Here is a 20,413-nt window from a genome sequence, read left to right as displayed (position 1 = left end):
TCCTTATTCCCTTATTGGGAGGTTTTAAGTAGTATGATCTGACCTATATTTTAAAAGATTAGATTAACTACTTACTATGTGGCGAGCAGACTGTGGAGGGGCCACACTGGAATCAAGGATACCAGGTAAGAGGCTATTGCAGTGATCCAACAAGAGATATCAGTGGTTTGATTTGACCAGGTACAGTGGCACATGCCAATAACCCCCGGCACTCAGGATGCTGAGGCAAGAAGATTGCAAGTTCAAGGCCAGTCTCAGAAAAGCAAAAATTTTAAAAAAGAAAAGAAAAGAGAGGATAGCTCAGTGGTAAAGTACCCCTGGGTTAATTCCTAGTACGAAAAAAAGAAGGGAAGGAAGAAAGAATGGAAGAAGGGAGGAAGGGAGGGAGGGAGGGGGGAATTAGAAGAAGAGAAGAGAAGAGAAGAGAAGAGAAGAGAAGAGAAGAGAAGAGAAGAGAAGAGAAGAGAAGAGAAGAGAAGAGAAGAGAAGAGAAGAGAAGAGGGGAGGGGAGGGGAGGGGAGGGGAGAAAAGTGGTTCAGACCACATTCGATTTTGGAAGTGGTAAGAGGTAGGCAAACATGGGAAATAATTGTACTCCCAGTGTTCAGCATTATATCAGGCTAGACATTCAGTAAATATTTGGTGAATGAATTAAGAATTAATCCAACTAGGATTACAGGCATGCACTACTGCCCTAGGTCAAAGCTGGGTTTTTAAGCAGAAACCACTTTACCGGTCTCTGGATTTTCTCACTGGTGGCAATCTTTACCTTCGAGGTGCATTTGATTCCTGACAACAGTCAAAGACCAATCAGTTGGGTGAATGTGTTTAAAAACAAGGTGTCTAAAACAATGTGTTGCCTGGTGCGGGGGCACATGCCTGTAATTCCAACAACTGAGGAGGTTGAGGCAGGATAGCCAAGTTTAGACCAGTCTCAGCAACTTAGAGAGGACCTGTCTCAAAATAAAAAATAAAAAAGGGCTGGGGATGTATCTCAGTGGTAAAGTGCCTTGGGTTTAATCCCTAGCATGTATAAATAAATAAATAATCAATCCAACTAGATGAGGACTCTCAGCTGAAATTGAAATCAGTCCTAGAGCCTCTACAAAAATCCCACCCCTCTAAAACCTGGAAGTCCATAGCTGCCACTGATAGAAAATATGTATGTGCTTTATATATAGTATAAAACTAGCACACTTATGTATGTATGTACACACACACACACATTTGATTTGTTAATTCCTAAAAATCAATGGGGAGATGACTAATAATCCAATAGGAAAATGGACAAAAGACATATATGACTAGGCATTTCACAAAATAGGGAATATAAATGGTCAATAAATATATGAAAAGATGTGCATCCTTACTAATAATTAGGGAAATGTAACCAAAACTCACATACTTTGGTGAACATAAATACTGGAAAACAAATTGAACTAAAACTAGAGAAGTTGAAGACAATTCCTTTTGTGTATATATGTGTGTGTGTGTTTCTGGGGCTCAAACTTAAGGCCCCAGTTGTATCCAACATGTTTTCTATCACTGAGCTATTATATTCCTAGCTCATATATATGTATATATGTCCTGAAGAAACACCTGTCCATGTATACCAGAAGACATGTACATAAATGTTAAAAACAACATTGTTTGTGATAGTAAAAATTAGAAACAAACCTAAATATTCATCAAGGGAATTAATCAACAAATTGGTAAACTATTATACATTAATGAAAATAAACTATAGCTACCTATATCAACAGGGATGAATCTTAAAAACATAACACATAATGAAAAAAGCAAGTTGAAGAAGTCTACAAATAATACTATATTGTGGTTTAAAAACAGGAGGGAGGACAAAATAAATAATATACAATAAAAATATGAAGAAAACTCAGGAGTTTCTATAGGAGAGAAGCACATGGAGGCCCTCAATGGTATTTGTAATTTTTTTTCCTTTTCTAAATTTGGGGATTAATTAATGGGTGTTCATTTTATTATCATAATTTACATAAAACATCAGCTCCAGGAAGGTAAGGATTTTTATCTTTCTTTATTGATGCCTGTGTTCCCAGTACCAAGAACGATGCTTGGTATATAACAGATGTTCAATAAATATCTGCTGAATAAGGGCTGGGGTTGTGGTTCAGTGGTACAGCACTTGCCTAGTACGTGTGAGGCAGTGGGTTTGATTCTCAGCACCACATATAAATAAAAATAAAGGTCCATTGACAACTAAAACTATTTTTAAATAAGAGTGAATTTTAAAAATATATATCTGCTGAATAAATTGATATATATTACATATTATTTTATATGATTCAAATATTTCATAAATTTTTAAGAAGAAAATAAAAGTTGGGAATGGTGGCACACACCTGTAATCCCAGCTACTGGGGAGGCTGAGGTAGGAGGATCACAAGTTCAAGGCCAGCAGCAGCAACTTAGCAAGACCCTGTCTCAAAAAAATAAAAAATAAAAAGAACTGGAAATGTAATTCACTCAGAAAGCATCACTGGGTTCAGTCACTGGTGAAGAAGAAGAAGGAAAAGGAAGAGGAGGCGGAGGAGGAGGAAGAGGAAGAAGAAGAGGGAGCGGGTTAGGGATTTAGCTCCATGGCAGAGCACTTTTGGATTTAATCTTTAACACTACAGGGGAAAAAAAATAAAAGGAAGAGGAAAAGAGCCTACTTTAATCACAATGCCCCCTTGGTTATTCTTGCTGTAAGTTATACTGCTTCCTCAACTACCCAGATAGACTTTTAAATCCTGTTGCATATCATGGTTATATAGGAACATATTATAAATTTATGAAGACAAGGGTTTATGTTTTATCCTCTTTTATACCCATGCACAATACCTTACATAGTAGATGCTCAATAAATACTGGCCAATTACTTGAAGTCACAGGAAACAAGTGCAGACAAAGAAGGCCAAATCTGTTAGTTAGCATGTATTTAAAGATGAAAAAGAACTTAGTAATTATCTAATGTTTTTTCACATTTTGCATACAAGAAAACTAACATCCAGAAAGTTGTCTCAAAGTCACATAATTAATTAGTAATATCTCCAAATCCAGACTTTAAACATCTAATTAGTTGGCCTTAGCACTTCACAACACATCACAATCACTTTTATTTTTATTATGTCTTGTGTCTTCCTTGGCTTGGGAAGGATCTTTCAATGACAAGGACCAAATCTGTTCACAGATATTTAATCATACCTTTAATATAAATATGCAGGACACGTACAAATTCCTCATACAGATTGAAAGGGACTTAAATTCTTCCATAGCAAAAGCTTTTTTGATCATCCTTCTGCCACTGACTCTTCCACTGATCCCTCCCTCAGAAGCCTGGATACCAGTGATCTTTTCCCCTTTCTCCATTTAAATGTTTTCTTTCTCTAGAGGTAGAGAGGTTAGTGATGGCCACAGTCCTGCATCTGGGGAACTGATTTAGCAAGAGAAAGTAGAAGAGCTATCACTCAGTCCCCATCACCCCATCAGAGCCACAAAGTGAAATTAACAATCACAAGTAGGGGCTTCAGGTGTAGCTCAGCCATGAAGCACATACTTAGCATATGCAAGGCCCTGGGTTCAATCTCCAGCACAAAAGGAAAAAAGTTCCTCCAAAATAAAGGAGCTCAAGATCTAAAAATAGTCCTTACTGGAGTACAAAGATACCACTTGTACAAGAGAATCCTGGAAATTTAACAACCTGTGGAACCACATAGATCACCTGCATCTCTTTCTTCCAATTGGGGAAACTGGAACATTAAAAATGAAGTAACATGCATGTTACTCAAACAGTAGCAGGGTTGGGACTAGATTCACTGCCTTTAAGATAGCTATTCATTTCATGCCACATGCTGGCTACATGTGCATCTAGCAAAATGTATCATAAAGTAGCCTCATCATAAGCCATCAGAAATGAAAACAAATTATTTGAACATTTCCTTCTCTCTCTGGCAATATTTTTTTATTTTTGATTGACAAATCATAATTATACGTATTTATGGAGTGGAGTACAATGCAATTTCCCTCTCTCTCTCTCTCTCTCTCTCTCTCTCTCTCTCTCTCTCTCTCTCTTTTTTTGCACTAGTACTAGTGATTGAACCCAGAGATGCTCTACCACTGAACTACGTCCCCGGTCCTTTTTTTTTATTTTGATAGAGAGTCTCACTAAATTGCCCAGGATAGCTTTGAACTTGTGGTCCTCCTACCTCAGTCTTATGAGTAGCTGGGATTACAGGATTATTACAGGTATGCACCAATCATGCCCAGCTAATGTGATGTTTTGGTGTATGTGTATATTACAGAAAGATCTGATCCAGCTAATTAACATAACCATCACCTCACCAATGTAATGCGCGCACGAGTGTGTGTGTGTGTATGTGTGTGTGTGTTAAGAACATTAAAAACCTATTTTAGGAGGCTGGGGAGATAGCTCATTTGGTAAAGTGCTTGCCTTACAAGCACAGGGCCCTGGGTTTGATCCCCAGCACTGCAAAAAAAAAAAAAAAAAAACTATTTTAGGAGCTGGGAGCAGAGGTGCACACCTGTAGTTCCAGAGGTTTTGGAGGCTGAGGCAGGGGGATCACAAGTTTGGGATCACTTCAGTAACTTAGTGAGACCCTATTTCAAAATAAAACTAATAAAAGGGGGGAGGGCTGGGGATGTTGCTCAGTGGTTAAGCACCTCGGGGTCCAATCCCTAGTATCAACAAAAAAAAAGGAACCAACCTATTTTAGCAATCTTGAAATATACATTAACTGTGGCCACCACAGTAGTGCAATAGATCACTAAAACTTATTCCTCCAGTCTAACTAAACTGTACCCTGTGATTAACATCTTCCCTTTCCCCATTCTTTCTTCCCCCACATTCCACCAACATTTTTTTCTTTTTTTCCTTTGTGTTTCTCTATCCGAGTCTCTCTCTCTTTTTCCAATTCCTTATATGTTTTTCCCTGTGTATCTCCTTCTCTGGGGTTTCAAATTGAACTGTGGCGTACCTGCATGAGTCTTTTGATTTTTTCTTCTATAAACTACTGTGTTTCTGTCCAAAGGCAAACATGTGCAAGCCAATCAAGACTCTTTCTTGGTGACCTTTGTGGAAAAGAACACTTGGAATTTCGACAGGAAAGATGCTGAACCTCTCTCCTAACCTATCCAGACAATTAAAATTAGTCTCTGGCTCCCCTGAGGGTTGTTAACCAATCCAAGGAAAGAAAAGATCAATCTCATTTCTTCGTCACTACAGTGCAGGGAGGCTGCTAACCAGTCAGAGTCTGCTACTGGCAGTCATTAGAAAAACTGGCCAATCAGGTCAACCTTGTTACATGGTCTGGTACGAAAAGAAAGGGACTGATTGGAAAGGATAGTTCTGGCTCCACACCCTTTCCTTCCTGGACCCCTCAGTGATGTGAAGGAAGAACCCTTATACAAGCCCATGGTTTAAAAGATCCCTAAACACTCTCTTTAATCTGTTTTTTTTTTTTTTTTTCCCTCTCTTAAAATTCATTCCTGCCTCATACTGCTATCCACTTTTTTGTAGTCTGTTTTGCTACTGATGTAATTCCTTGCTTTAACCCTTGTTGCAAAAGTCCCGAGTATTCTCTGCTTCCCCACGGATTTCCACCCACCAGTATGTCAGATAACTTCTTTTGCATGATTTATATGGGTAAAAGTTTTGCGATAAAGTTGAGTCTCTTTCAGCAGATACCACACGAGCACCCTCGTCTCTAGAGACTGCAATAGAGAGCAGTGCAGAATTGAATTGCATTGCTCCTAACCATAATGGTGATGATGAGGATGAAGATGACAGCAATTATTAAACTTTTACTATGTACCCAAGCACCTTGCTAAAAGCTTCACGTATACTATTAACCCAATATTTGGCTTCAGAGTAAGCACTGCTAATCATTTTCAATTTACAAAGGAAGAAATTGATTTAGAGGGGTTGAGTAATTTGCCCAAGGTCACACAGTGATTTGGCAATCCAAGTATGTCTGAATTCAGAGCCCATCACTGTATCAAACATTGCAGGCTGTAACAACTCTTGAGAAGAACCATCTTTAGTTTACTCACAGACCCCCTGGTCTTTGGGATTGTTGGCGATAACTGAGATTGTCTAAATTGTCCCATCAACACAGCTGTGGACTTTCTACCTCATAGGATGTAAAACTGAAACCTAAATGGAGTTCAGTTTTGGCGGGGGTAGGGGTGTCCGTTGGTCTCAAGGCATAAATTCCTAATCCTTGCTCGCCTGTCTTCCCTTTATCCTACAGCATCCTGCACAGTGCCTGGCACAACTTGGTAAATACCTGTTGATTGATTCCCAAAGACCTCAGTTCCGCTTCTACCCCAGTCAACAACTGGAACTGGAGAGAGATTTGGGGATTTCAGCAGAGCCTCTGAGAATCCTAATCGAGCTGAAATTGTGGATTTAGGGAAGGCGGGAAGTCCCCCACCCTCTTCTTTTCCTTATTTCTCTACACTCCTTCCCCTCCCTTTCAGGAGCTCGGGGCCATAAAAATGCAGATGGAGGATCGGTGTGAAATAACGGGCCCATATAAATCCCTCTGCCGCCCGCCTGCAAGATGGATTGGCCGCATTGAAATTCCTCCGCGAGGATAATTAAACTCGGGGCCTCATCCGGGCAAAATTACATTCCTGTAATGGCGTCGCTCGGGGTCCCGGGAAATTGCTCCGTGGGCTTTCAGCGGCGGTTTTTATCGCCGGCCGGGGTGTGCCTGGCTGCGGCTCGCCTCTCCTCCGGGACCGTAAAGCTGCTGCTGTGATTTATCCTCCCCTTCTCCCAAATCCGATTAAATGGAGGAGCTCGGGGCCGGGGCGCCGCGGGGCCGGGAAGCCGGGAGGGGGCGGCGGGAAGGACGGGGCCAAGGAGGGGAGGACAAACGGCCCCTCAGAGGGTGGCGGATTTGGTTTTATTTACAGCCGCGGCTTTCTTTTTATTTTTTATTTTTTATGGGGGTTTGGTGAGCTTTCCCCGTCTTTCTCGTGTAGCGTTCAATGAGCAGGATGCCTGGACGGCTGGAGTTTGGAACTGGATAGGCCTTGCGCCCTTCTCTTCCAAAGGGCTGGTCAGGTCCTGTCTGGTAGACAGGCATAGAAGTCCCCACCCGCCTCCACCAGGGAGAGGTCAGTGAAGAGGCCACGAGACAGAAGTGTTGGGCATTTGGGGAGTGCCTCATGAGGGTACTGCTTTTCCCATATCTGGCCTACGTGAAACTTAGGCAGAGCCCTGGGCATGTCAGGGGTGACCTCGTACCTTTTTTGCTCAGGACACCGGTAATGTTATCCCTAGTCTGTGATGTTAACCCTAATCAGGAAAAATAACTTTATACTATACTTAGGCCTTAATCTTCTGACTCCCTTATACTGGTTTTCTCATGGCTTATCAACGGAGTAAGAAAGAGGAAAAGTCAAAGCCAGCTGAACCAGCTGTAGCATTTTGCTGACTATACCCCCCTTGAACCTGTTTTCCATCTAATGATGCCAAGGGCCCCAGGGCAACAGAAGGCTGGAATCCCTTGACTTCATTTTCCTCCTGCTACATTTCAGTAACTGAATCACAATCACTATTGTATGCTACTTAACATTGAATTTCTAAAGCCTTCCCCCACATGGATTGCGCAGGCTCAGAAAGGAGACTTGAGTCCAAGATCCCAAAGCTGTGCAGGCCAAACCGCAGGCCACGTTATAAATCCGCTTACTCTGTGGAGTTGGCCTTATACCCGCACGGGTCGGTTCCACCTGTAATTTCTCCTCTCAAACGCCAGGTGGAGCCTCTGGCCCGATGCCGCTTTAGAGCTGGCAGGCGGCGCTGTGGTACCTGGGCAGACCCTCGACGTTGCACTCACTCTATCCACGGCGGAGCAACTCGTTGGCCTGGGGCACGCATGCGCCAAGTCTTCCTTTCGCTATTTCCACTCCCCGCCCCTCTCTGTCTTCTCTGCACTGGGAAGCAGGTAAGGCCTTGGGGCCTCGTGCCCTCTCTGTGCCGCGCAGGCGCGCAGGGTACCCACCTCGCGCGGAAGCTGTGCGGCCCTTTCCTTACTTGTTCCCACCCTGGTCCTTACACTCCCTCGGGTCCCGGTATCCCAACGTCTGAAAGCTACCCTTCCCGCGTGCCAGTGACCTCCAACCGCGCGAGCCTGGCGCCATCTTGGGTGTCTCGTGGCGGGAGGGTGCCTTGGAGCCGGCAAAAGTCAGATCCTATAGTGCTGATTTTCACCTGTCGCGACCCAGTCCTTAACAGACGCTCTTAATTCTTGCCCTTTCAGAGTTGTCACAGTTTCTCTCCTTTCTCTCATCTTAACGTTTGTTCCAAATCTTCAGCCCCAGGACTTAAGGCGCTCCCAAACGTAGAGTACATCGTCCGAAGTTACCACTCCCTCTGATCACCATTCCTCAATTTAAAAAGTAAACTGAACCTGGCGCAGTGGCGCATGCCTTTGAACCCAGCGGCTCAGGAGGTTGAGGCGGGAGGATCACAAGTGCAAAGCCAGCCTCAGCAACTTGGCGAGAAAGGGCTTGGGATGTAGCTCAGAGGTTAAGAGCCCCTGGGTTCAGTCCTTGGCACAGAAACAAACGTGAACGTGGTAGAAACTAACAACAAGCATAACATCCTGTCCCGTCAGACTGTGGCTTGGAAGAGCTAGGGCACAAAAGAGAACTGTTAACTGTTGCCTCCCAATACCTGTCCTTTGCTTTCCTGGCACTCTGGAGTAGTTGGAAAGTAGTGGTGTGCTAGAAACGAAGGTTTCTGTTAGAGACAGTAGGGCTAAAAGGAGGGGGGAAAGGCCCAGCTGATGGCACCAGCATGAGTCTCCACTCTCCAACTTTTCTGTCAGTTGTTTATTAAGCTCCGCAGATTCTGTCATCAAGAGTAAAAGGAGCTGGGCGTGATGGTGCCTAATTCCAGCTCAGGACACTGAGGCAGCATCACGAGTTCAAAACCAACCTCAGCAATTTAGCAAGACCCTCTCCTTAAATAAAAATGTAAAGAAGGACTGAGGGTGTGGCTCAGTGGTTGAGTGCCCCTACATTCAGGACCCCCCCCCCCCCCCAAAAAAAAGGAGTTTTTTAAAGGAAGGAAATGGTTATGCCAGCATCTCTAAGTCAGCTCAGGAAAAAAAAAAATGATGATTTAAAAACCATGGTTCTGTAGTGTGCCACTGCTCAGGTGAAGTAACCATTGCAGACTTGCCAAGGTTAGGTGACCAATGGAGGGATCTGCAAGAAATGCAGGCTCCAGCCTGGCATGGTGGTGCACAACTGTAATCGTAGCAACTGGGTAGGCTAAGGCAGAAGGACTGCAAGTTCTCGCCCAGCCTTGAAACTTAATCAAGTCCCCAAGCAATTTATTAAGATTTTGTCTCAAGGGCTGGGGAAGTGACTCAGTGGTTAAGTGCTCCTGAATTCAATCCCCAGTAACAAAAAAGAAAGAAAGAAAAGAAATGCAGGCTCCTTTAATTATCACCTTTGTTGTAGGCCTGTTATTATCACATGCCAGTATCACATTATATTTTGTTTAATCCTTCTAAGTACTACATTTTATAAATATTATTTTTAAAAAACAGGATTTAACCCAGGGGCACTTAACCACTGAGCCATAAGTCTAGCCCTTATATTGTATTTAGATATGGACCTTTCTGAGTTGCTGAGGCTGGCTTTGAACTCATCATCTTCCTGCCTCAGCCTCCCAACCCTCTGGAATTACAGGCCTGTTCCACCCTGCCCAATTTATAAATGATGACTTTAAGGCTTAAGTGCTTTGAGAAAAATAACTCTCCTTTTTTAAAAAAAACTTTAAAGAAGTATTGGATTTTAGCCCAGGGAAACCTGGATAGTTGTTCAGCAAAACTGGGTTCATGTTGCATATAGGCAGATGTCAGTTCTTGACTGGACAAGACTTGAAGATACCCATAAACCTAAAAGTAAGATTCTGGATTCCAAAGTCATACCCTGGGGCAGTTTGAACCCATTTCATTAAAGGAAGTGGTGCTTAACAGGCCTATACATTTTCTGAGTAATTCAGCCTCTCAAACATTAGAAACCATGTAAATTAAAAGTGCAAAGTTCAAGGCCAGACTTGGCAACTTGGTGAGACCCTGTCTCAAAATAAAAATTTTAAAGAGTTAAGGAGGTGGGCCTATAATCCCAGCAACTTGAGAGGCTGAAGCAGAAGGATCACAAGTTCAAAGCCAACCTCAGCAATTTAGTGAGGCTCTGTCTCAAAATTAAAAAATAAGAAGGGCTAGGGACGTGGCTCAATGGTTAAGTGCCCCTGAGTTCAATCCCAAGTATCAAAAAAAATGGGTTGAGGATGTCGCTCATTGGTAGAGTACCCCTGGGTTTAATCCCCAGTACCACAAAAAATAAATAAAAGTAAAATGATCTGATCTCAAGTCCTAGTTCTACCACTATCCTAGTTGGTTAGTTGGATGTTTTGATACTGGGGATTTAGAAATAAGGGTCTGGCTAAATTTGCTCAGGCTGCCATCCATCGAATAACCCTGTCTCAACCTCCTGATAACTAGGATTACAGGCTTATGCCACCATGCCTAGCTCCAGAAATATGTATTTTTAGAACATATACTACCTCTTCCCCTAAATAATTCTGGGTCTGGTGTCTTCTCACTTCACTTGGAGAAACCCTGCCTTTACATCTTTAACTTTCCCTCTCTTCTCTCAGGTAAGTTCAGCTGTACCCATTTAGACACCTGTAGGGTATGAGGACTTATTTAGTTTTGGGTATGCAAAATTTCATACTCTAGTGTAATGGTAAAAATAGTTCAATAGTCATTGCTATCGAGGATTATGAGAGTTCCTCATTGATCTGCCTCATGCTGTTAATTAATATAGGAAAAATGTTTTTTTAATATATGTATTTTTTTTCAGTTGTCAATAGATCTTTATTTATTCATTTATATGCAGTGCTGAGTATCTAACCCAGGGCCTCACACATGCCAGGCAAGCACTCTAGCACTGAGCCACAACTCCAGCCCCAGGAAAAATGTTTTGAGGATGAAGTACTTCCAAGTAATTCAGTAAAAAGATTGTTGGAGACCTTCCAGGGTATTGACCTTCAACAGGTATCTCTGAAGAGTACAAAGACTAGTCTTCAGGGGCTGGGAGTATGGCTCAGTGGTGGAGCACTTGTCTAGCATGCATGAGGCCCTGGTTTTATTCCCCAACACTGGAAGAAAAAAAGAGAGAGACTGTGGAAATAGATTACAGGTCTCAAAGTGGAACCAAGTGACTTATTTGTTCAGAACAAGAACATTATTTGATGATAAGGAAATCTTGGAAGCTCTCTGGAGTTTCTGGAGGAAATCATAATTTCAGGATTTTTATTCCACTCTACTAATCAATCATTCTGCTGTCTGGGTCAGTTAAGCTTTCCAGAGCAAATTTAGTGAGCAAGGACAGTGTTTACAATGCTGCTTTTATAATTCCAGCTCTCTTGCCACGGCCCCTCACCCTCTGAAAATGTATGCCTGCTCCAAGTTCCTCTCCACCCACTCCTTGGTGAGTACCTGCTTTTTCTGGGAGAGTTTTTCTTTTGTCCTTGTTGTCAGACCTTGTTCTTCACAGCTGGGCTTGGGGGAGGTGAATGATATTCTTAAGCAGGGATGGCCCTTTGCTCTGGTAGCCTGACAGGAGAGTAAATTGTTGTCAAGACACTCCCCTACCCTATATTCTTTGGAGGTCAGTTAATTCTTACTCCTTCATAACCAAGATCACATTATTCCTAATCAAATTGTATGTTCCTGTAAACTGGAGCCCAGCCAGAAGTGGTAAGCATAGTTGATATATAGTTTGGTCTGTGTATGCATTGGGTATAAGATCTGAGTGAACCATATCTAGGAGTTCATTCTAGGAACTTAAATCTGGTAAAAAGCTAAAACACACATAAATACACATTGGAAAAGCATTTGACTGAGAAGCAAAACTAATTAGATGGCCTGGTACTCTGGTGCACACCTGTAATCCCAACAGCTGGGGAAGCTGAGGCAAGAGGATCATGAGTTCAAATCCAGCCTCAACAAGTTAGCGTGCCCCTGAGCAACTCAGCGAGACCCTATCTCTAAATAAAATATAAAAAAGGGCTGGGAATGTGGGTCAATGGTTAAGCACCCTTGGGTTCAATCCCTGGTACAAAAAAATAATAATAATTAGATGGAGGGAGGTGTGGTGGTACACACCTGAAATCCCACAAGTTCAAGGCCAGCCTCAGCAACTTAGTGAGAACCTGTCTCAAAATTAAAAAAAGAACTGAGGATATAGCTCAGTGGTAAAGTGCCTCTGGGGTCAATTCCCAGTACCAAAAAAATGGGTGAGGAATTTTTCATAAGTTAAAAGGAGTAATGCTATTAGTAGGCACCATTTATTTCCCATGTGCCTAGCACCAAGTTTATCATTTTGTATACTTCATCTCGTTTATTCCTCAAATCAACCCTGAGAGATATAGTTCCCACTTGATAGATAAGACAGACTTAGAAAGATTTAAGTGATTGATCCCAAGATTTCACAGCTGATAAAAAGAGTTAAAATTGAAATTTATCTGACTTTAAAGACTTGGCTATTACTACTACATCTGTTTTGAAGATAATTGGGGTTAGTTAGCAGGAGGTAAATGTTGAGCATGGATCTTTGAGTTGATTTTCCAGAAGGATGTGTTCAGGGAAAGATTACCCCAAACCTTTACTTCCCTCTTATGGGCTGGCCATTATCAGTATATATTTCCCTTGTTAAATGAAGCAGATACTTCCAAGGCTTAGATTCCTTCTTATTCTTAAGGACTGTAAAAAGGTACAGTAAGGGTTTATAATAAAACCCTTTTGTATCAAAAGAAAATAGACATCTGGGAACTGTGGTTCTCACCTGTAATCCCAGCAGCTTGGGAGACTGAGGCAGGAGGATATCGAGTTCAAAACCAGCCTCAGCAAAAAATGAGGCACCAAGCAACTCAGTGAGACCCTGACTCTAAATAAAATACAAAATAGGGCTGGGGATGTGACTCAGTGGTTGAGTGCACCTGAGTTCAATCTCCTGTACCCTCCTGACATACCTCCCCCGCAAAAAAAAAAAAAGAAAAGAAAATAGGAAGTAGACTTTCTTAAAGACTGAGAAACAAGAGGAATGGTGACACACCCACCCCTGCCGTTTGGTGGTACTAAGAATTGAGCCCAGGGGTGCTCTTCCATTAAGCCACATTCCCAGCCCTTTTTATTTTTCATTTTGAGACAAGGACTCACTAAGTTGCCTGGGCTGGCCTCAGACTTGGAATTCTCTTGCCTCACCCTCTGGAGGCAGTGGGATTTAGGCAGTGCCACCACAGCAAACAGTGGTGTGGAAATGTACAATTTCTAAAGCTGGGCATCTGTAGTCCTAGCTGCTTGAGAGCTGAGGAGTTCAGGGTCAGCCCAAGCTATATAACAAGAACCTGTTTCTCAAAAGAGCAGAATTTGCTCCGAGAAAGAATAATTCAAAATTCTGATTAATTTTAAATAGAAAGGAAGGGGCATCAGAAAGAAGATTTTGTCTATGAAATAACAACTGTTATGGCTCTGAAGGTTCTTTCCACAATCTTCCTTGACCTTCCTGCCCTTGTATCATTCCCACTAGGTCAGGAGCACCTCTCAGTTGCTGAGCCGACCACTATGTGCAGTGGTGCTGAACAGACCAGACACACTGACATATGAGGTACCTCAACAGGTGGAGTTGAGATGTGGTTTGGGGGTAAAGGGATGTGGAAGGTTACCTACCAGAACCAGTAGAGGGAGTCATGAGGACAGTCATCACAGAATAAAATTCTGGAAAAATCAAAGCCATTGGTTTAGGTAGAGGTGGAGGACAGGTAATACTGTGAATGTTTTTGTACTTCAGTTTTTCTGCCAGTACATGCCTATATGTGCTAGTGCTAACTGCTGTCACTTAACCTAGTTAAGTGACTTTAGGTCCCAGGGAACCAAGAAGAGGCTAGAGTCTCTGTCTTACACTTCTAGAATATTGAAGGCATTTGAAGTCCACCTCTTATATTAAAAGGCTCTGATTGCCAGCATTTTAGGAAGTTTTCTAGGGAGACTATAGGATTTGGCAGCATAGAGGACTTAAAAGATAAATGTTTGCAAAGCAAAAAAAGGGATTTCAAAAAAATCTTTACCTTCTGCCTATCTCTTCTTCACAGAGCTTCAGCAGCTTGGCAGTCCCATGTCCCCTGACTTCACTTATCCCTAGCCGCAGTTTCCAAACCAGCACCATTTCAAGGGACATCGACACAGCAGCCAAGTTCATTGGGGCTGGCGCTGCCACAGTTGGGGTGGCTGGCTCTGGGGCTGGGATTGGGACTGTATTTGGAAGTCTTATCATTGGTTATGCCAGGTAAGATAAGTTGGGCCCTCCATTGTCTCTGATACGCTTTCCAAAGGTCTGGGCAGAAATATTAGGCAGTCTAGAGCTGTACTATGCTAAACAGTAGCCACTAGCTACATGTGGCTATTTTTAATTTAAATTTTAATTAAAAAAAAATAGGGTCTGGAGCTATGTAGCCTAGCGGTAGAATGCTTACCTAACACATATGAGGCACTGGGTTCAATCCTTGGCACCAAATAAAAATTAATAAATAAAATAAAGGTATTGGTATTGGGTTCACCTACAACACACACACACACACACACAGCATATTTCAAGTATTCCAGCCACATGAAGGTAGGCACTACCATATTTGATAGTGCAAATATAGAACATTTACATCATTGATGAAAGTTCTATTGAACAGCCTCAGTATTGAACGGGTTGGCAAATTAAGACCTGAAGGCTAAATTTTGACAAGTCTGGTTTTCTGTGGCTGAGCTAAGAATGATTTTTTTATTTATTTATTTATTTATTTATTTATTTATTTATTTATTTATTTATTTATTTATTTATTTATTTATTTATTTATTTATTTATTTTGGTGGTGCTGGGGATTGAGCCCAGAGCTTTGTGCTTGACAGGCAAGCACTCTACAAACTGAACTATATCCCCAGCCCCTAAGAATGATTTTTACTTTTTTTTTTTTCGCTGTTGATGGACTTTTATTTTATTTATTTATATGCCATGCTGAGAATCTAACCCAGTGCCTCATACGATAGGCAAATATTCTACCACTGAGCCACAACCCCAGCCGAAGGGTTTTTTTTAAACTAGAAGATAAAAGATTTTTCACTGATCTTACTACAAGGAAGTGATAAATATTTAAGGTACTAGATAACGCCAGTTATTCTGATTTGATATGTATCAAAACATCACATTGTACTCCAAAAATATGCATAAGTATTATGTTTGCATCAAAAACTTTTTTAAAATTTTAAAGGCAACAAAGCCATATGGCCCACCAAACCTTAAAAATTTGCTCTCTGGTCCTTTATGGAAAAAGTTTTCAATCCCTGGTCTATAGCTCATTCAGCATAGTGGCTTAACTGCTGTTTTCCCCCATCTCTGGGAATTCCCTTTGTCACTCCTGGGAAAATTGCCTCTGCAGGAGGTCCTACTGGTCCCTGACACTAGGGACTATTTGATCTCCACCAACTCTGAACAACTCACTGGTACAACTAAATTAATTCTTTAGAGACCAGCAAGTTCTCTTAATATCTTTGGGGGAATATCGAGTTATTTTTTAGAATTTGTATTAAACAGAAAGCCTGACTGCTACTGTGTCTGTAATAGTGTTAAAAGCTGGTGTTGCTTTACCTTACCCATCAAGACTTCCCTAGGTGTCAAAAATAAGAGAAATTACACATTGACTCTCAAAGTTGGGAGTCTTTTGTCCTATTTTGACTCATATCATAAACACCACAGACCATTTTTAGCATTAAAGCCCAGAATTTTCTTAATTAAGAAAAATTAATTAATTTTCACTTAATTTTGGAGTGAAATAAGGAAGTCAGCCCCATGGCTCTGGGACAGTGTTTTTCTAATTGTGTCCCTAAAGTCCTGGGATCATGAAGATATACCCCAGATTTTTCTTAGAAAATGAAGGGGAGATCAGGTAAGCATTTAAAATGCCACACTTCCTTTGCACCATTGCAGGTTTTTTTTTTTTTTTTTTTCCCCCTATTTTGGGGTTCTGCTTAAATTTTGAAATACTGCTTTCTAGAAAGTCCTTGCCACTCTGGATACCTCTCTGTCCTGTTCAGGTGATAGATTTTAGGTTTTTAAGTTACAATGATAGGGATAATCCACTGGAGAAGATAATGTTTGTACCTGGGTTGTGTTACAGGATTTTGGATTGTTTACTTCCCCCTCATTTAGCCCCTGCAGAGACATTGGTCCATTGGGGCAAGAATTTGGACATAATGGTGTCATCTTCTTACATAAGATAAGTTTCAAGGTCAGGCATCACGGCACATGCCTGTACTCCCAGTTGTTCAGGTGGCTGAGAGAGGAGGATTATAAATTCAAGGCCAGCCTCAGCAACTTAGCAAGATTCTGTCTCAAAACAAAAAGTTGAAAAGGGTTGGGGATGTACCTTGGTGGTAGAGTGCCCAGTACCACCAAAATAAAAGAAAAGGAAAAAAAAAAAAAAAAAAGATTTAAGAGAATTCTCCCTGAGCCTACCTTAGCTGTTTATCCTTTTCTTTGTGTGTACTAGAAATTCAGTTTTTTCTTCTCCCCTTCTCCCAGGAACCCCTCTCTGAAGCAACAGCTCTTCTCCTACGCCATTCTGGGCTTTGCCCTCTCAGAGGCCATGGGGCTCTTTTGCCTGATGGTGGCCTTTCTCATCCTCTTCGCCATGTGAAGGAGCAGTCTCCACCTTGAATTCTTTCTCCCGTATCCTGTCTGCCCCGTATTTCCCTTTTCCCATACCTCCCCAGGCAGTCTGGGGAAAGTGGTTGGCTCAGGGTTTGACAGAGGGAAGACAAATAAATACTGTATTAATAAGATGTTTCATGAGTCTCTTGTGTATATTTCTTTTCCACAGTTGGCTGAGTGCCTTGGTATGGAAGGTGATGATGGTTCTAAAACTCAACAGGGTCTGGCTGGGCTTATTTGCTTTTAATTGTGTTTTAGGGAGACTTCACTTGAAATAGCTCTCCATTTTAATAATTACCACTTCACATGATCCATTTGCCCTGGAGGACTGGGGTTAGTAGCAACCAAATACTGGCTTAAAATGATGATTAATGCACTTTCTGTTAACCATCACTGTCACTATCCTGGCTCAGGCCCTTATTGTCAGTCACCTGGTCTACTCTTAAGAATCTTAGGGGGCCACTGGCCTCCAGTCTTTGCACTTTTCCTTTTACTTATACCTACCACTGCCAGGTGAATTCTCCTATAGGACTGGTTTTTGTTTATCAATTCAAAAACAATTTTCTTAGCTTTATGCTTTTTTGGGTTTTTTCTCTTTGAGATGGGTCTTGCTATGTTGCCCAGACTAGACTGAAATTTTCTGGGCTCAAGGTATCTTACTGCCTCAGCCTCCTGAGCTGGGACTACAGGTACATTCCATCATGTCTGGCTTATCTTTTCTTCTTACACTTAACCCAAAGTGACTGTCATTTTTCAGATGCTTTCCCATCCTTACCTTATCTTCTAGCCTTGTCCTTTCTCTGCTCATCTTGTTTTCTTTCTCTGAATCTTCGCTTGCTTTCCTTTTTCAGTCTGTTATCCTTGAAGACTTGGCTTAAATGCTATCTCTTCTTGCATGAAGTTATTATCTAATTTCTATCTACCCTCAGTCAAATGAGCATTAACCCCTACAAAGGGCTATAGAGCATATTGTATCTCATTTATAATACTATGGTCTATAAATTTGTGGATTTGTGCATGTGGACACTTAATCTTCCAAATTAGATTGTCAATTTCTTGAGGCTGGGACAGTGTCATGCTCATGTTCATCTTTATATCCCTAAAATTATATGATTTATCATAATGTACTTGGTCAATTTTTTTTTTTTTTCTCACTTAATCCATTCTCCCTTCACAAGTGAGGAAACAAACAGGTCAAAGTGTTTTCTCAGAGGCATTCACTGACAGGGGGAACTCATACAATCCAAGGTATAAGAATGTCATATTGTTGGTCTTAATGGGACTCTTCCCGAGCAGATTGTTGCTGGTGACTATTAAAAATGTAAGAAGAAAAGGGCAGAGTAAACAAAGATAAACCTTTTCTGTCCGAAATGTCTCATAGCAGGGCGCAGTGGCACACACCTGTAATCCCAGTGGCTCAGGAAGCTGAGACAAAATGATTGTGAGTTCAAAGCCAACCTCAGCAAAAGTGAAATGCTAAGCAACTTGGTGAGACCCTGTCTCTAAATAAAATACAAAATAGGACTGGGGATGTGGCTCAGTGGTCAAGTGCCCTTGAGTTCAATCCCTAGTACAGGGAAGAAGAAAAAAAAAAGGCCTCATGATCTGGGCACAGCAACCAGACAATAGCACATACTTGTGATCCATACCAAGCTAGAGAGGGTTTCTGTTTTTACTAGTGCATTATAGTTATACATAATAGTGTGGTTCGGGTTGGGGATATAACTCAGTTGGTAGAGTGCTTGCCTCGCATGCACAAGGCCCTGGGTTCAAGGTCCTGGGTTCAAATCCCCAGCACTGAAGGAAAAAAAAAAAAAAATGGGATTTATTTTGACATTCATAAATGGACATAACAGTCAAAAGTTTTTTAAAGGTCTGGGGATATAAGTCAATGATAGAACATTTACCTAGCAAGCTTGAGACCCTGGGTTCAACTTAGCACCATACATGCAAAAAGATCAAGAGGTAGTTGCGCCACAGACTTGACAAAGTTTTAGAATTTCACACACATACACGTGTTTTTTGAGTGGGGCTACTGGTGATTGAACCCAGGAGCACTCTACCACTGAGCTACCTCCCTAGCCCTTAAGCTGATTTTAAAATTAATATGGAAAAGAATAATTGCAAGGAGAGCAAAGTTTTTTGGTTTTGGTTTTGTTTTATAGAGTGGTTTTTTTTTTTTTTTTTTTTTGTTTTTTTGGTGGTACTGGGGATCGAACTCAAGGCCTTGTGCTTGCAAGGCAAGCACTCTACCAGCTGAGCTATCTCCCCAGCCCTGGTTTTGTTTTAAATACTGGGGATTGAACCCAGGGTTGCTCTACCTCTGAGCTATATCCCCACCCTTTTGATTTTATTTTTGAGAAAGGGTCTCACTAAGTTGCTGAGAGTTTCAATAAATTACCGAAACTGACCTTGAACTTGATATCCTCCTGCCTCAGCCTCCAAAATCACTAAGATTACAGGCAAGTGCCACCATTCCTAGCAAATTTCCTATATTTTTAAATTTTTTTCTAGTTGTTGATGGACCTTTATTTTATTCATTTATTTATATGTGGTGCTGCAACTCAAACCCAGTGCCTCACAATGCTAGGTAAGTGCTCTACCACTGAACTACAACCCCAACCCTCCTAAATTTTCTAAAGGCTAAATTTTGAATAACTTTATCTTACATAGTTTGAAATAGCTAGATATGAACATATATGACTATAATGGTTTTACTTTTGGATCAAACAGTAACTAAAAGTCCATAGGCAGATCACTCCAAATCATTTATCCTTGCCCCTTTGATATTTGATTAAGGGCCAAGAGGAATCTTTCCACAGTTTGCTTCCAGATTGCTACATTATCAACTTTTCTGGGCTGTGGACCTCATGAGGACAGATTCTGATTTGTGTGCCCTCCAGCCCAGAGTTGGTGGGAGATATGTACATATTTGAAAACAAACAATAGCCCTTCCTTTGTTTTGTTCACTTGAATTTAAACCTTTGGTAGAAGGCTGTGCTGCCCCATCCCCTTCCTGAGTCACAGGTATCTTCAGGTATCTGTGTTTCTTCCTCTCCTTTGTCCTTTATATAGAACTTAGTTTACCTAACCCTTAACAACTTAGGTGCATAGAGCAAAGCTGGGTGGCCCATGTGTTTTTGTTTTCTCTAAGGTGAATGATGAGATGGTTCTGCAAGAAGCTTGGAGGCAAATTTATTCAGGAGGAGTCAAGGCAACCTGAATCCACTCAGTTTCAGGCCCCAAGAGACATCTATTGGCAACCCAAGTTGCCAACAACTTGGGGTAGAGAAGTGCTGTGTTTAGTGGAGAAACAGGGTTCAAAAGCAAATTTTCTGATGATCTCTCCAACTTTGATAACATGGTTTTGAAAGCTTTTGCTTGTCTATTTTAAGAATAGCATTGGAGCCACAGCTCTGTGGTAAAGAGCCTATCATGCACAAGGCCCTGAGTTCAATCCTCAGCAGCAACAAAAAAAACAAAAACAAAAACAAAAAACAGCACATTATTTGCAATCAGGAGTTTTCCGTTCTAATTTTTTTTTTTTTTTTTTTTTTTCAGTTATAGCATTGGCTATTGAGACACTGGG

General features: G+C 41.4%; 1 protein-coding gene across 2 annotated transcripts; it reads left to right on the top strand.

The window, feature by feature from the left end:
* The first annotated feature begins 7,912 nt into the window (after nucleotides 1–7,912).
* On the top strand, nucleotides 7,913–16,955 carry ATP5MC2 (ATP synthase membrane subunit c locus 2). Of its 2 annotated transcripts, none has more exons than XM_079141013.1 (5): nucleotides 7,913–7,991; nucleotides 11,487–11,556; nucleotides 13,657–13,734; nucleotides 14,219–14,412; nucleotides 16,696–16,955. In XM_079141013.1, exons 2-5 carry the CDS (start codon nucleotides 11,518–11,520, stop codon nucleotides 16,808–16,810), a joined length of 426 nt encoding a protein of 141 aa, XP_078997139.1. In that variant the 5' UTR covers nucleotides 7,913–7,991; nucleotides 11,487–11,517; the 3' UTR covers nucleotides 16,811–16,955. The 2 variants fall into 2 exon arrangements, with proteins under 2 accessions (XP_078997139.1, XP_078997138.1); XM_079141012.1 differs by lacking the exon at nucleotides 7,913–7,991 and adding an exon at nucleotides 11,029–11,120.
* Nucleotides 16,956–20,413: the final 3,458 nt, after the last annotated feature.

Source organism: Sciurus vulgaris, assembly GCF_902686455.1.
Source record: "Sciurus vulgaris genome assembly, chromosome: 5".
NCBI classification, from domain to species: Eukaryota; Metazoa; Chordata; class Mammalia; order Rodentia; family Sciuridae; genus Sciurus; species Sciurus vulgaris.
This window is presented reverse-complemented; position numbering and strand designations above follow the sequence as displayed.